General features: G+C 39.1%; 1 protein-coding gene across 2 annotated transcripts in view; it reads left to right on the plus strand.

The window, feature by feature from the left end:
• Nucleotides 1-15,457, plus strand: part of KCNIP1 (potassium voltage-gated channel interacting protein 1) — a 129,580-nt gene extending 114,123 nt beyond the window's left edge. For both annotated transcript variants that reach the window (XM_054977226.1, XM_054977227.1), the window contains 6 exons: nt 1,734-1,803; nt 3,724-3,794; nt 4,809-4,916; nt 11,837-11,941; nt 12,157-12,219; nt 15,160-15,457. In XM_054977226.1, coding sequence (XP_054833201.1) covers nt 1,734-1,803; nt 3,724-3,794; nt 4,809-4,916; nt 11,837-11,941; nt 12,157-12,219; nt 15,160-15,207 — 465 coding nt within the window. In that variant the 3' untranslated portion in view covers nt 15,208-15,457. The remainder of the gene's footprint in view (nt 1-1,733; nt 1,804-3,723; nt 3,795-4,808; nt 4,917-11,836; nt 11,942-12,156; nt 12,220-15,159) is intronic.
• Nucleotides 15,458-16,030: the final 573 nt, after the last annotated feature.

Raw genomic sequence — 16,030 nt, forward strand, 5'->3', positions numbered from 1 at the left:
CGGCCCATTTACTTCATTGGATGCCCTCAAGTTCTATTATTTTGGGAGATGGAGATAAAGTTCTCTCTTTCCACCCTCTTTATCTCATGCATAATTTTATAACCTCTTTCATGTCAATCCTAGTCATCTTTTTTCTAAACTGAAAAGTCCCAGACTCTTCAACCTTTCCTCATAGGAAAGGTGCTCTAACCCCTAATCATCTTGATTGCCCTCTTCTGTACTTTTTCCAGCTCTGCAATGTCCCTTTTGAGATAAGGTGACCAGACATACGCACAGTATTCCAAAAGAGACCACATCATAGATCTATACAAGGGCATTATAATATTGGTCTATTTTATTTTCAATCCCTTCCCCAATAATCCCCAGCATAACCTTTTTCACTGCTGTGGCAAAGTTGCTTGACACTTCCATTGAGCTGTCCATTACAACCTCAAGGTCTCTTTCCCTCTGTCTCAGCAAGTTCAGACCACATACTTGAAGTTGGAATATTTTGTTCCAATGTGCATCACCTTACACTTACCTATGTTGAACTTCGTTTGCCACAATGTTGTCCACTTATCCAATTTGTAGATATCCTCTTGGGGCTCTTCACAGTAAGCCTTAGTTTTCACCATATTGAATAATACATTGTCATCTGCAAATCTAGCCATTCCATTCTACTCACTCCCACTTCCATATCATTTATGAACAAATTAAATAGCACCAACCCCAGTACAGATCCTTGTGGGACCCCACTGCTTACTTTCCTCCATTGTGAGAACTGTCTATTACTTTCTACTCTTTTCTTCCTGACATTTAACCAATTTTTAATCCACAAGAAGACCCATTTTCTTATCCCATTTCTGCTAAGCTTTCTTAGGAGTCTTTGATAAGGTACCTTGTGAAAAGCGTTTTGAAAGTCCAAATCTATAATATCCCCCAGATCACCATTATCTGCTAGATAATTTTCTCAAAGAACTCCAAAAGATTGATGAGTCAGGACTTCCTCATATAGAAGTCGTGCTGATTTTTGCTCAGCAGGCTTTGTTCCTCTGAGTGCCTAATAATTCTATCTTTGATTACAGTTTCTACTAATTTGCCTAGAAGAAATGTTAGGCTAACTGGCTTGTAGTTTCTTGGATCCCCTCTGGACATATTTTTTAAAATTGGTATAATATTTGCTACATTTCAGTCTTCTGGTAAAGTAGCTAGCTTTAGTGCTAAGTTACATGTATGGGTTGGTAGATGAACAGTCTCACATTTGAGTTCCCTTAGAGCCCACAGATGTGTGCCATCAGGACACAGAGACTTACTGGTTTTTACCTTCCCCAGTTTGACTCAGTTCTCCAGGGAGGGAAATAGTATTCATTCAGATAGTTAATTATTTTCCAGCATGCCTTGACATTTTCAGTGGTGAACCCATTAGAACTAGATCCAACTGAGAATAGTCTCTGTAGACCCAAGATTGTTGGGGCCAGTGAAATGTTTGCAGCTCCTCCAACCGTGTACTATGGATTGAATCATACACTGAATGCTTCCACTTGATTTACATCACTGATAAATGCAAAAGTAATTACATCCTGGCTTGGAAGGAACTGATTGAAACCACTGTAAGAGATTTCCTCGGGTTCTAGTATGCAGCCTGTACTGAGTACACTCAGTATGCCAAGGCATCGTGAAGTGAATGCTGTCTTTGGGAACAGGCTGTATTGCAAATGAAATCTTGACTGTTTTTATTCTGGCTTTTCCAATAGGAGTGTCCCAGCGGAGCTGTTAATGAAGAGACATTCAAACAGATCTATGCACAGTTTTTTCCACATGGGGGTAAGTGGAGAAGATTTCATCTATGAAGCATAGCGCAAACTTCAGAAGTCGTGAATCAAAAAGAATTGTTGGTAATTTCTGTGCAGTATACACTTACTAAAAAGGACAGGACTTAAAATACTGCAAGCAGTTATTGTTCTATGGTATTTCTCTGAAGGCATTTGCTGTGGAATAATGTGCAGTTGCTCAAGGCAAGGGATCTCCCTGTGGAGTGGTTGGAATTGTAGGGCTGACAGGTGCCTCCAGTCCATCTCCAACATTCAAAAAAGATTCATTAAATCTAAATCAATTCTAGAGATATTTGCCTCAAGTGATTTTTAAGATTTTCCATGTGATACAGTTACCAATAGCATATATCTTCAATAATCCGCTTCAGCAGACAATATCAGAATGACTGCAAACATTGGAGATTTTACTGTGATTTGTATGTAATTGAAGCTGAGCTGAGAGGAAGAGCTACTTTGTGACATGTTTAGACAGAATGAGTGGGAACATGCGCAGACTTGCAGGGGCATCTCATTCCCTTCCCTAAAAGCCCTTACAGCCTCTCCCTTTTCCTGCATCCTCTCCTTCCCAGCCTACCTAACTTTATCCCCCCCCCTCATCTCCAGTTTTTCCTCCTTCCCTACTCCTGGTACCCTGTACCAAGGAAAACTATAGCCTAGTTGTGCGGTGCTGGTCACTGGACCAGGCTGGGACCAGTTACACAATGGGCAACCTTTCTCTGCTTCCTTCTCTCCTTTCTACCCACTCACCCACCAACCTTTTATCTGCCCCTCCCATCTTCAGCTTTATTAATTGTGTATTTATTTCATTTATACAATGCCTTTCTCCACGGTGAGGACACAACACAGCTTACTTCGTTCTCCTTTCCTCCATTTTATCCTCAGAACAACCATTTGAGAAGGGGCAAACCAGGTGTGAGAAACCTGAGAAAAGTGCTCCTCCCCCAGCCAGCCCTGGCCAGTCCCCACAGGAGGAAGGGAGAGAGGAAGAGGCAGACAGTCTGACCTTGACCCACCCTCCCAAAAGGGAGAGGGAGAGAGGGAGCAAGATGCAGCCTGCCTAACCAATTGGCCAGGCACCACTTCTGTCGTCTTGTGCAGGGGTTGGTGAGCCAGGCCAAACACTACTTCCATTTTCTCACATGGGACTCAGGCAGGCCAAACCAGGTATCACCTGCTTTGCCTCTTACGAAGCTCGTGTGGGCTGAGCCAGGTGCTGCTTCCCTCACCAAATGTAGGGCTTGGGCAAGCCAAGCGCTGCCTTCCCCACCTCACTTCAGGTGGAGCTTGAGTGACCATCAGGTGGGCTGGGCACTATCTCCTTTCATCTTGTATGGATGGAATGGGTTTAGCCATTCTGTCACAGGGCTGGCCTAGCTCAGGAGGGGAGGAAAGCCATCTGCCCACCAGCTGGCATCCTGGTGCTTTTAGTGGCCAATCCACCCCTGCCTGTGAAGTAAGTTATTCTAAGAGTGCATAAATGTTCCAAGGTCACCCAGTGAGTTTTCACAGCAAAATGGAGATTTGAGGTCCTAATCTGAAACTCTAACCAGTACACTATACTGGCTTTTGTGGGGTGGCTGTGCTTGAAGAGTAGCAAGCAACCAGGCCTGGGTGAGTCATGCAAATTGTGTGGTAGCAAATTGCCTGGTGGTCGCTACTGGCCCTGGCCCTGATGAGTCCTCCCTTCAAAGCCAATACAGCCTGAAAAGTGCCTGTCTCTTTCTCTGCCTTTTACTGACAGAAAACAAGCCTGGAACAATGTTGGGGTTGCCTAGCAATGGCCACTGAGAGCACTAATCCTTAAAGCTAGAGGCACTCCTTTTATCCTTTGTGGGGTTTAAAAATGTAATTTTTTAAGATTTATTTAAAATATGTTACTAATTCATCCTTTCACTGCCTTTTTGTTTTCCAGATGCTAGCATGTATGCTCATTATCTCTTTAATGCTTTTGACACAGCACAGAATGGATCCGTGAAGTTTGAGGTAAAGGACTCATAAGTTTGTTCTGATCATTCCTCAGTCATCTTATTGACTATCACCTTTCAGATGCTGAATCTTTTGCTTTCCATTTTTGGTTGAAGAATACTATTATAGGGCTGGCAGTGTGCACTTAAATTTAACCCACAAAAATCAATCCAATATAGGATTACATCTTTCCTATTCTTGATGACCCCATTAAACTTGCCTTCCATATGCATTCTGTGGAAATCAAAAAAAGATTTTGTATGTGGAATGTGAATGCTTGGTACTGCTTACCTTCAAAATCTATCTTTAGTTCCCCCTGTTAGGACAGTTATAACTTTTTGAGATAAGTGATATTTTTAATTTCAGGTGGGTAGTCATAGTGGTCTGCAGTAAAAGAGCAAGATTTGAGACCAGTAGCACATTAAAGACCAACAAGGTTGTCAGGATATAAGCTTTTGAGAATCAAAATTCTCTTCATCAGCTACCTGATGGAAGTATCTGACAAAGAGAGCTTTGACTCTTGATAGCTGTACCCTGGCAACCATGTTGGTCTTTAAGGCACTACTTGACTTGCACCTTGCTCTGATATTTTAACAAAACGTAATGAAGCTCAAATGGTACAATGGAGAAAGTGCACATTGTTATTACAACTGACTTTATAACCATCCCTAAATCCTTAACAAAATGAACTAAAACAGAAATGTGACAGCTTGCAGCCATCTTGCACAAAGTCGCCTTGATTTTTTAGAAGTCATGTAAGTGGCCTAACCACTTGGCTTTCGCATTTTTTAACAGACAAGAAGCAGTAAAGATTACCTTGTAGACAGGATCATCATGCCGCATTGAGGAGGCCTTAGAAACCATGAAAGGACTTTGCAAGTGATATAAATGAGCGTTATTGTATGTAAGAAATTAGAGAAGTGACTATTTAAATGGGCCATTTTGCACACAAATGTCAAACATTCTGCTCCAGAAAGGTTCAGGAAGGCTTTCTTTCTCAACAAAAACATATTTGTATTCTCCTGCCAACAGGATTTTGTGATGGCACTCTCCATTCTGTTGAGAGGAACAGTTCACGAAAAGCTACGATGGACATTTAATCTGTATGACATAAATAAAGATGGCTATATAAACAAGGAGGTGAGGCTGTTTACAACATTGACCTTTTTTAAGGGAAAGGGAAGAGAAAAGGTTAATTAGCTCATGTTGCAAAAGAAAATTCATGCCTGGCATAGCTGACTGAAAGTACATCGTCACAGATGAGTAGTTTATTCCTATTCAACTACAACTGTCTCAAAGCCAAAGTCAAGTCCAGCTCATGATTCTTACCTCAAAAAGATTTTGATACATCTTAAGTAGTACAAACATGCATTACTACGATCTTTCCCAGGCAGGCATGGGAAGGAAAATGGCAAATATCCATTAGTGCTAAAAATAGCCTGAAGTGGTACTAAAGAAGTGCTAGCCTTATGCATGCTAGACGTGCACTTTGCTTTGTCCCCACCGCTGGTTATGGGTGCAGTATCCTTTGCTGAGAAGGGAGTAGAAAAGAGAGCAAGGAGGAGATAGCTATTTTGTATCGCTATTCCTTAATCCTTGTGAGCTTTTTCTCCTTGTTTGATGGTATAATGATTCTTAGTTATTAATCCTTTAAAATCTTTTGTTTTGGGGCATTTAATCCAGCACCTCATTACTCTACCTTAAACTTGTACCTCAGGAAGGCTCTGGTCACAACCAACACCCCTCAGGGGTTCTCTATTTTACCTAGGCTTATACCTTACGAAGACCTTCCCTTCCTTGTTTGTGTGACCTATATATTGTTACCTCCCTGACTCCCTCAAAAGGTTTTCATTGCCACCAAGGCTTTTGCCTTAGATCTCCAAAGTTTAACTGGTAATATAGAAAGGCTTTGTATAGATGATAGTTTGACAAAAAGGTCAGCATGTGGGGGTGGTTGTGAGGTTAAAAAATGATTTTTTTTTCTTAAACAAAAGTAGAACTTATTTATAAGTACATAATTTTAATGGTTGCAGAGTTTTGATAAGCATATCAGTTTCAGAATATTTGTAAGCTTGTTGGTTTCAAAGAGTTATATATTCACAAGCCCAGCCATACAGACTAATTTTCCACATGGATCTTCTCAGAAGTAATTTTCTTCTAATACACATAAACATAGGCCATTTCCACACACGTTGAATAATGCACTTTCAATGCACTTTAGCAATCCTTTGGAAGTAGATTTTTTGTTCCACACATGGGCTGCTTCCACACACATTGGATAATCCACTTTCAATACTCTTTAGTGAACATTTGGAATTGCTTTTCCATGTGTGGAACAAAAAATCCACTTCCAAAGGATTGCTAAAGTGCATTGAAAGTGCATTATTCAATGTGTGTGGAAATAGCCATGGATTCACTCAGGCCTTCCCACAAAGCTTTGCCAGAACTAGATTGATGATTGATGATGATAATAATGATAATAATAATTATTATAATAATAACAACAACATTCGATTTACATACCGCCCTTCAGGATGACTTAACACCCACTCAGCAGTTTACAAAGTATGTTATTATTATCTCCACAACAAAACACCCTGTGAGGTGGGTGGGGCTGAGAGAGCTAGAAGCTGTGACTGATCCAAGGTCACCCAGCTGGTTTCAAGTGGAGGAGTGGGAAATCAAACCTGGTTCTCTAGATTAGAGTACCGCACTCTTAACCACTACACCAAACTGGCTATGAGGTGCACACACAGTTCATCTGACTTAGACATATTAGGCTCTCAGACTCCCACATAGTTTGCCTGATTTAGCCAGAATTCTTTCTCTGAGAAACACACTTTCAGGAACACACAATTTCATTGAACTTGGAAGAATAAATACTTTCTATCAGAAATACACAGACATTTCAGACTCCACACAGGCTGCCTGACTTAACTAGAATAATCTCTTTTTAAGATATGCAGAGGGTGACTAAAAAACTTTCCCTCAGTACTGACTAAAAACTGCAGTTCACTCTACTGTTATGCACAACTTGTGCCTTAGGTGTCCCTCTCGCCAATCACAATAAGAGACACACACACCACGGAGTCCTGTAGAATGAAGCAATATATGATTGTTTAATTTAAACAATGGAGGAGCCCCTTTACACAGGAGTAGGTGGTCTCCTTGTGTCCAAAGCTCATCAAAGCTACAATAGAAGTGCAAAGCAATTTATACCCTCAGGTTAATTATAATAATATCACAATATTCTAATATTTGTTATCTTACTGGCTCATAGTCTTTGACACAGGTATCTAGGGTTGGTTTGATTGGAAGACGCAAGTCTAGGTCAGCTACGTAATTGGGGAAATTCCAAGATTTGCAGTTCCTTATCTGGTCCTTGCCTGTTCCTTTCGGAAGGACACCTTCTGTGAGTGGAAAGGAATGTTCCCCCACTTATCTGTCCTCTCTCCACTTTTTGCAGCTTTGAGAGAGATAATGCCACAGGTGGCTGACCTAGCTTGCTACATTACTCAGTTTCTTCGAAAAGCATTTGTGTGACATTTCTACAGGTGCCTCTCTACAAGCAATATATTGTTTAGCCCTCAGTTCTTACAGAGTTTTAACATGTTTTAACATACATTCTTCTTTCATCTTCTTATTTCAAATGTCATATTCTTGCAGGTTGCTTACAAATACTACAATGGCTCCTGAGCATAGAAAAGGTGCAAGGCATATAATACTGAAATGGTATATATAATACTGGTATATATAATACTGAAAGGCACAGAAATGGTATATAAAATCTCTTTCTTCAAATCCATATTCCTCAGACCCCCCTTTTCTTGTTGTTTAGATGTTACAGTGTCGAGCTGCACATTTCAACAACTACAAGGCATCATCATATGTAGGCTCAGCCCATTCTCCTGCATTCTGATCACTTTGCTCACTCTGTTCACAGAATGGGCGCACCATCATCATCAAACACTCATCTCTGGTCTGTGTTGTATTTATTGGCATAAAACATTGTGCACAGGAAATAATAAGAGGAAAATATTGAATACAAGTGCATACACATATCATCGTAAAATCCCTGCTGCCATATAAATGAGTATGGCTTTAAATTTCGACCCCAGTCTCTTAAACAAACCCTCCTACCCATCCAAACCAATCATCAAGCCAGCTGGTACTCTTGGAAATCTCTGCTGCAAAGTCTTGCAACTTCTTGATGTGGAATTCAACAGTGTGGGAGTGGTCAGTCAGGTTCAAACAGCACATTCCTTCAATACTATACTAGGGTATAGCTACTGTCCAATTAGAGGGCACTCTGTTCACCCATCCAGCCCCCATCTTTGTTTAGAAGCCTACAAATAAACTCACAGCAACAATTTTCAAAACTTCACATTGGCCAGCAGAAAAAAAAATACTCAGATTTAATTACATGTAGAACTACAGGTAGCTTGCAGCCAGGACTAGAAAGGGTAATCAAACAGCTGAAAATGGTAGAATATGGCTACGGATGAACTAGTAGCTTTTCTGGTATTCATGAAGAGTTTTTTGTTTATTTTAAATGGCTGGAGCTACAGTTTCAACAAATTCAGTAGAACCTCTCTCTTCTTCAGTATAGCCCCTGGCACCAACTTTTAAACCATTAAAAGACCTTTTGAATGGAATAGGAATGAAGTGTGCCTCAGGTTATCTCTAAAATAATAGATACTTGGAGTCGAACCATACAAGATGATGCTACTAGGGGTGTGAGAACCAGCATTCTTATACTGGTTAATTGGCTGGATTTATGCAAATCCAGCTATGCCAGTTCAAAGTAGAAGATCTCAGATCAGATCCAGGAAGATCAATTCTTTTTTTTTTTTTTAAGAATTTTTTATTGGATTAGAAACATATAATAACAATTATAATCACATTCTTTAATTTTTTCTAATTCTAACCCCCTCCCTTTCCCCCCCTTTTTATTGACTTCCAACAGTTTTCCAACCCCCTATCCACTTTCCCTCTACTCCTTCATATTTATTTTATTTGTTTATTATAATATACTTTCAGATTCTTCTAAGCACTATTTCCACTTCCTTTCACATATAAATTGTCATATAAATTGTCATATAAATAAAATCCTCTTAATCTATCTTCTTCATTAAAACTACTAATAATATTCATTTTGATAACCTGTGTTTTATCTTACTCCTTCTATTCTCTTCAATATGGGACAAACAATTTGCCCCCCTTTATACATCAATTCCAATACTTCTATACACATACTTATTATACACACTTATTGTCATTTACTTAGGCTTCTGTTCTATATGTTGTTCTTTATCTATACATATACCATAAGTCTAACAATTAGACCTATCTTTGAATTTACGTATGTATGTATATATTCACTCTATGTTATACGGTTATCTTTCCAAAAAATATAGATTAGTTAATTTCTATCCCAATAATTCTCATAGTATCAACGCTATTGCTACTTAATATAATACTTAAAAATCATATAAAGTTGCTTAGAATTTTTCCATTAACTCTCCTCCCCCTCGGTATAGTCACTTCTCTCCTCCTGTGTACCTCAATAATTTTCAAACTGCCACAGTTCTCCTCCCACCTCCCATTTTTTCACCAAATATTGTTTCGGCTTTCCCCAGTCCGTGTTAAACTGCCCTGGATCAAGGTCTCTCAGTTTTCTTGTCATTTTGTCCATCTCCGCCATGTACAGCAATTTGTAAATCCAGTCCTCAGTAGTTGGCACTTCTTGTACTTTCCACTTCTGCGCATACAAAAGTCTGGCTGCTGCTGTCATATAGAATATCAATGTCCTATGTTGTGCTGGGATGTCTTCCATTCCCAAATTCAGTAGCAGGAGTTCTGGGTTCTTATTAACTTGAAATTGTAAAATCTCACTCATTACTCTTATTATTTCCCCCCAGTACTGCCTAGCTACCTCGCAAGTCCACCACATGTGATACATTGATCCCTCATGTTTTTTACATTTCCAGCATTTATTAGACATATTCGAGTTCCCTAGCGCAATCTTCTTTGGCGTCAGATACCAACGGTAAATCATTTTGTAAATATTCTCTTTAATATTGGTACATGTCGTGATCCAGGAAGATCAATTCTAATGGGCTGTTTTAAACTGAGTTTATTCATTTTAATCCAACAAATCTGCAGCGTGGCTTTTTTTTCTTTGCAGGCATGGAGAGGGAAGGCAGGACTGCCTCTCTTGGCCCATGCCCTCATGGCTCCCCATGCTCCCAGCTGGCTCTTCCCCCAGCCTCTTTGCCTGCTGCCTCTTTTCCCCTGCTGGCTTCACGCCACTCTTCTGATGCAGTTCAGAACTTGCCCCAGCACTTCTAGTTACTTTGCACTGCTGACTTCTCACTCGCTCCTGCTCCACCTCTGCTGCCTGCTTTTCTCTGCAAGGCGATGGCCATGGATTCCCCCACCCCATCTGAGCTCCAGAAGAGCTCCAAATGGACATTCTTGGATAACTAATTATCTTATCACTTCAAACAACAGTTATCTATACTTGAAATATATAAACATTGTTAGTTCGTTTTTGCTAATTTTTATCTTAACAAACTCCATTTAAAAACCGTGATTACAAGTTTCTCATATATGTGAATATCATTTGGCCTTGAGTCAATACACCCCACCCTTGAACTATATCTTACTTCTCTGAAGCTGGACATTCCTGCAATTCTCAGATGCTTCTGTACCTGGGCCATCTCACCCATTATCTCTTGAATGGGTTAGACACCTTCTAGCCTACACCAAGCCATCTCACTGTGTTACTTGTTTGTTTCTTTCCCCTCTCTGAGGCTATTTTTTTTCTGCATCTCTAAACTCCCTGTGGACATGTTTAGCTAAAAGGTGACACTTCCATGACCTTTTGGTCAAGTCCAGCCAATGTTACCCTATATTTTTGGCCAAAGAGGAGGATACTCCTCTCCAATCATACTGCAATCCTGATCCCAATGGGGGCACCACATGGTTGCTCTTTCTATTTAAAAATGTTGGGAAGATCTGTCCCCTGTTGTCACATCCAGTTTAGTTAGCATTAAGCTACAGGTGCCTCTGACTTAAATCTCTCCAGTTGACATCAGTGTGATCTGAGTACATTTAACTTGGGCTGAGACAGGAAAACTGCCCATACACCCTAACAGGAAAAGGGAACTGTAGACAAATATGTTGCATGGACTAACCAATATGTTGTGGAAACAGGAACCAATGCAATCGTGGGATATATTTTGCCTGAAACAAAAGAACAAAATGTCTGAGTCAGATCTCATCAACCCAGTTTCCTTGGATGAAGGTGTATACAAGGAATAAGTTCACAGCACATTTATGACCACAATAATAATGAGTCTCACAGATAAATTTACAATGCATGGAACACCATATGCCAACTTGGCCATTTGAGTCTGTAACGATTTTGCTGATTTTCATGGCAACAACAGCCCTCAATATGTTCAATAAATTATGTGAACTAATTATCTCTTTTGAGCCACAAATTGTGCCAGAAAATGTTTGCAAAGAACTTGGGGGCTTTTCATGCAAATGGAACAGTCTGCAGTTCATGAGTCCTGCTGAATACATGAAAGAAGTCAAATAACAGGACAGTTTTTAATTGGATAGTGAAGAATATGTCCACCATGACCACTCGCAGTGCTTTCTTACATAAAATTCAGAACCTGACCATTTCAAACTAATATGTCTGCATTGGAAGTACAATGTATACAAGATTTTATTATAAAATAGTGCATGCAAATGGAGCTTTTATTTAGATGTAAATAAATAAGTAATAAGCTCTGCAATTCTCTGTGTTAGATTTTTGATATGCACAGTGTTGAGATTTATTCATTTATAAAGCACAACAAGGCTGTATATCTAGAAAGTGATGTTAAACAACCTCAAAGAGTGGCAATGGCAAACCACACAGGGAGGTGCATTTTGTTTGTTGGCAACTGATACTGGAAAGAAAACTGAATCTTCTCTGGGTCATTCCCGCAGCCCTGTTTGATGCTGCTAACATCCCTCTTGTGTTTTGATTGTCATAATTCCAGGAAATGATGGATATAGTAAAGGCAATTTATGACATGATGGGCAAATACACCTACCCAGTACTGAAGGAAGATGCTCCAAGGCAGCATGTAGAAGTATTCTTCCAGGTAATTCCTGTTTCCCAATGGACTTTTCTCCTTGCTGCTGGGCTCATGGGGATTATATTTTCATTTTGTATTGAGTCATTTTGTATTTTGTTTGGATAGTAAATTCTGTCTAAAACTGGAAAACTGCATGATTATTTTGAATGATCTCAGTTTTGCATTTCACTTCATTTTACAGAGGTATCTGTGTTATGAATGTATTGTTTTTTATTTTACAGAAAATGGATAAAAACAAAGATGGAGTTGTAACTTTGGATGAGTTTATTGAGTCATGTCAGGAGGTAAGGATTGACTTCCTTGCACAATAAAGTCTAGAGATTGTCTTGTGATAAAGCTTAGATTTCAGTTCATCCAAATAGTGCCAGGATAACCAGTTTCAGTTTGGGTCCCTGTATGTCAATACTTCTTGCTTCGCTTCGCCAGTGGTAGTGAAGAATATAGACAATAGGGTGCAGAAGAAACAAATAGCACTGGCACTGCACATAGAGCTGACACTTGCGCAGTGCACTGGCACTGCACATAGAGCTGAGCAAAGATGGGGGTGTTGTACATATGTATGTAGAAAAGAGCATAATGTTTAGGAAATGTATGCATTAGATGAAAGAATAGGTATCACAGAGCATAATTTGCTGCTATTAATTAAATAGAAAGCCCAAATATGCCTTGGAAATGTCCAAGCAGTTCTGCTAAACTTAGAAGATATAAAAATCTACCAAAATTTGGTTTCTCCTCTGTGATTCTCAAAGTCAAGCCCCACAACTGTTAATGCTGGAAAGAAGTTGTTTCTGCTTTTCTGCTTCTAGAGACTGTGACTATGGTCATACTAAAATTGGGACAGCTGGAATGCATAATTGTCATAAATGCTTAGCAGAACACCTTGCTGTCACCATGGCTTAATTCAGCTAAACAAAGACTATTGCAGCACCATTTTATTTTGCTTGTAATTGGCTTCAGCTACTAATAGTGCAATCCTATAAAGAACTACACCAGTCTAAGCCCATAGGACTGATGAAAAATGCAGCAAATCAAACAGAACATTATTGTGTATCTCTAAAAGTTAGGAAATCAGCTTGAGGGGGAAGCTCCACATGATGAAAACTAGCCTTACAATAATAGTAACAACAACAAAAACAACATTTGATTTATATATCACCCTTAGGACAACCTTAATGCCCACTCAGAACGGTTTACAAAGTATGTCATTATCCCCACAACAAAACACCCTGTGAGATGGGTATATGGAAATGAAGGGAAAGTGGCTTCTTTGGTTTTACACTTGTGAAAATTTGGAAATAGAAGAATGATCTGTCTTCATATGCTCAAGATTTAATGAGATCACAAAGTATCAGTACTTTGAAAGGAAGTGATAAATACTAAGGATTCCAGATCTTCTGAAGTTAATTCACTTCAAAGGGATCTGAATTTCTCTTCTGATCTTGGTTCTTAATATAATTAAACACTAACCCCCATGTCCCTGCTCCCAAACATTCTGCCATTTGCCAGGCTTGCCTGGCAATCCTATTCTAATTTCCTTTACCATAGGTAATAAATACATATAATTGGGATCATTGTATTGAAAATGATGCTATCAGGAAGTTAATGCCATTTTAGATGCCCTTCCCATGACATCTTTAGAATAATTAAGTTTTCCTAATATGTTTAGAAAATCAGATACTATCTACGTATTCACATTATATGGCCATATTCATGATTATTACTGATTTGCCCAGCCTTAGATGGAATTCCTGAACCACCAGATTATCCCCCAAGAGGAAATTTAATATACAATAGTTGGACAAGGACGGCAACCGTACCCATCTAATCTCGTTAGCTGTCATTTTTTTCAGGCATCTCATACGCTGCTTTTATCTCCACCCAGTGAGGGCCAAATTAGACATTACAGTGATCATGGCCACTGATGCCATTTTAGAGGAGAATTTAGCATGATGCGCTGTGCCGGAACCCAACAGGATCAGTCCCTGCTGGCAGTTTTTAAATGGCTAAATTCTCCTCTAAAATGACATTGGTGGCCACAGGTTGGACCTGTGACTACTTTAATATCTAGTTTGGCTCTGAGATCACAACCTCAGTTATTTTGGAGGACAATGTTTCAAAAATCACAATACAACATGAATATTCCATAACAAACAAAACATACAATCACGTTTGAGGATTTGGTTCTGAAACACTGAATGTGAATATGATCCAAGTTAAGATAATCAACTGTTTCGTTACATGTGTGTTGTAAACCATAACTGAGCAGATGATTGGCACTCCTGGCAAAGGATACAAAACATTCATAGTTCTTCTAGAGCAGTTTAATAAATTAATCTACTGCATACCCCACAGTGAAAGGGGCTAAATGCAACAGAATAGATGAAAGGGGATAGTGGGATTAGATGAGTGGAGGAAAGGGCATGAACCATTGAAGGCTGGAACACCGAATACATTTAGAAATCATTGTTCTGTATGATATGATATGATATGATATGATATGATATGATATGATATGATATGATATGATATGATATATGATATGATATGATATGATATGATATGATATGATATGATATGATATGATATGATATGATATGATATGATATGATATGATATGAAAATAGAGATGTGGTTCACAGTATTCCAAAGCATGTAAAGTTATACCTATGATGGGTCAAAGATCCAGAAGAGTTAGCCATGTTAGTCTGTAGTAGCAAAATCAAAAAAGAGTCCAGTAGCACCTTTAAGACTAACCAATTTCATTGTAGCTACAATAAAATTGCTACAATAAAATTGGTTAGTCTTAAGGGTGCTACTGGACTCTTTTTGATTTTGCTATGATGGGTCGTGAGAGCAAGAACTTGTAGAATGAATCCGACATATGCAAATGTATACATTATTATGTGTTTTTCATGTAATCCATGAGCCTAAAAGGGGGAAACTGGTCATGCAAATGGAACCTATTCATGAAGACTTATGCATAGGCTCTTGATACTGCTGTTTCTCTGCAAAATGGGAAAGGTACACAACACTTCTGATCCACCCCTATGTTACAGTTTGCATATAGGACACATTGTGAACTGGGCCACAGTTACCTTCTGCTTTATTTGTGGAACTTACAAAAAGTCTATCTCTAGTACAACAGGCACTTTTTCTTCTGTGGTTTGGCAGAACTTTGTGTATGTGATATAAATATGCATGATTTATTTTCTCTTTACTCCTAGGATGACAATATCATGAGATCCTTACAGCTTTTTGAAAATGTCATGTAACAGCAGCTGAAGAGCAGCGTAGGAATCTGAGACTTTGTATGTAAGGAGACCCTGAAGAAAATGAATCAAGATTTTTCTCCCTGCCACCTTTCTTGATGAAAGCTTTTTACTACTTGAACATGTTCAGCGTGTAAGGATTTTTGTATGCCATCGCAAACTGAGCTATGTCTCTGAATGCAACAAACTCCATCTCTCATCCCTCAAGAGACACTGGCTAGAATTTATTTCATTTTGGAAGCATGCTAATAAAACCTGGCCAGAGAGACCTGCTGCTTAGAGTTTAATGAATTATTGAAGTTTAAATTATTAAAACAATATTCAGTGTTCTGTTTGCTAATCACAAAACTTTGGCTGCCTTTGCTGTAGCAAGCTGGATTGCACATGGCACACAGCATTAGTAGCTTGCTTTACCATCTTTTGTGAATGAGGAAAAAACCCTCAGTTTGTATCATCACAGAATAAAAATGTGATGCTAATATTTTCTTTGACAGCAAGCAGTATGCTGGAAACGCTCTTGCTACTTTGGCAAACTGGCACCATTATAATGAGGTAAATGGAGGGCTAGATTAATATAGGGCCTGTTCAGATGATCTGTTTGTAATGGGACAAATGACCTGACGAAGCTCACTTGTAGAACAGGAATCAGATTTCCTCCTTCCAGGCAGAACTTATTTTATGACACTGCATTTTCCTAGTTCTCAACCCACAATAAGAGAGTAATGCATTTCTTTCCCATACTAGCAAAGTTATTGCATCTTAGAGGGCAATTACACAACCAGAATTTGGTTGGTTTGTCATGGTAGCTAGCTGTTTAGGGTCTGCG

The sequence above is a fragment of the Eublepharis macularius genome, chromosome 4, assembly GCF_028583425.1.
Source record: "Eublepharis macularius isolate TG4126 chromosome 4, MPM_Emac_v1.0, whole genome shotgun sequence".
Lineage (NCBI taxonomy): Eukaryota > Metazoa > Chordata > Lepidosauria > Squamata > Eublepharidae > Eublepharis > Eublepharis macularius.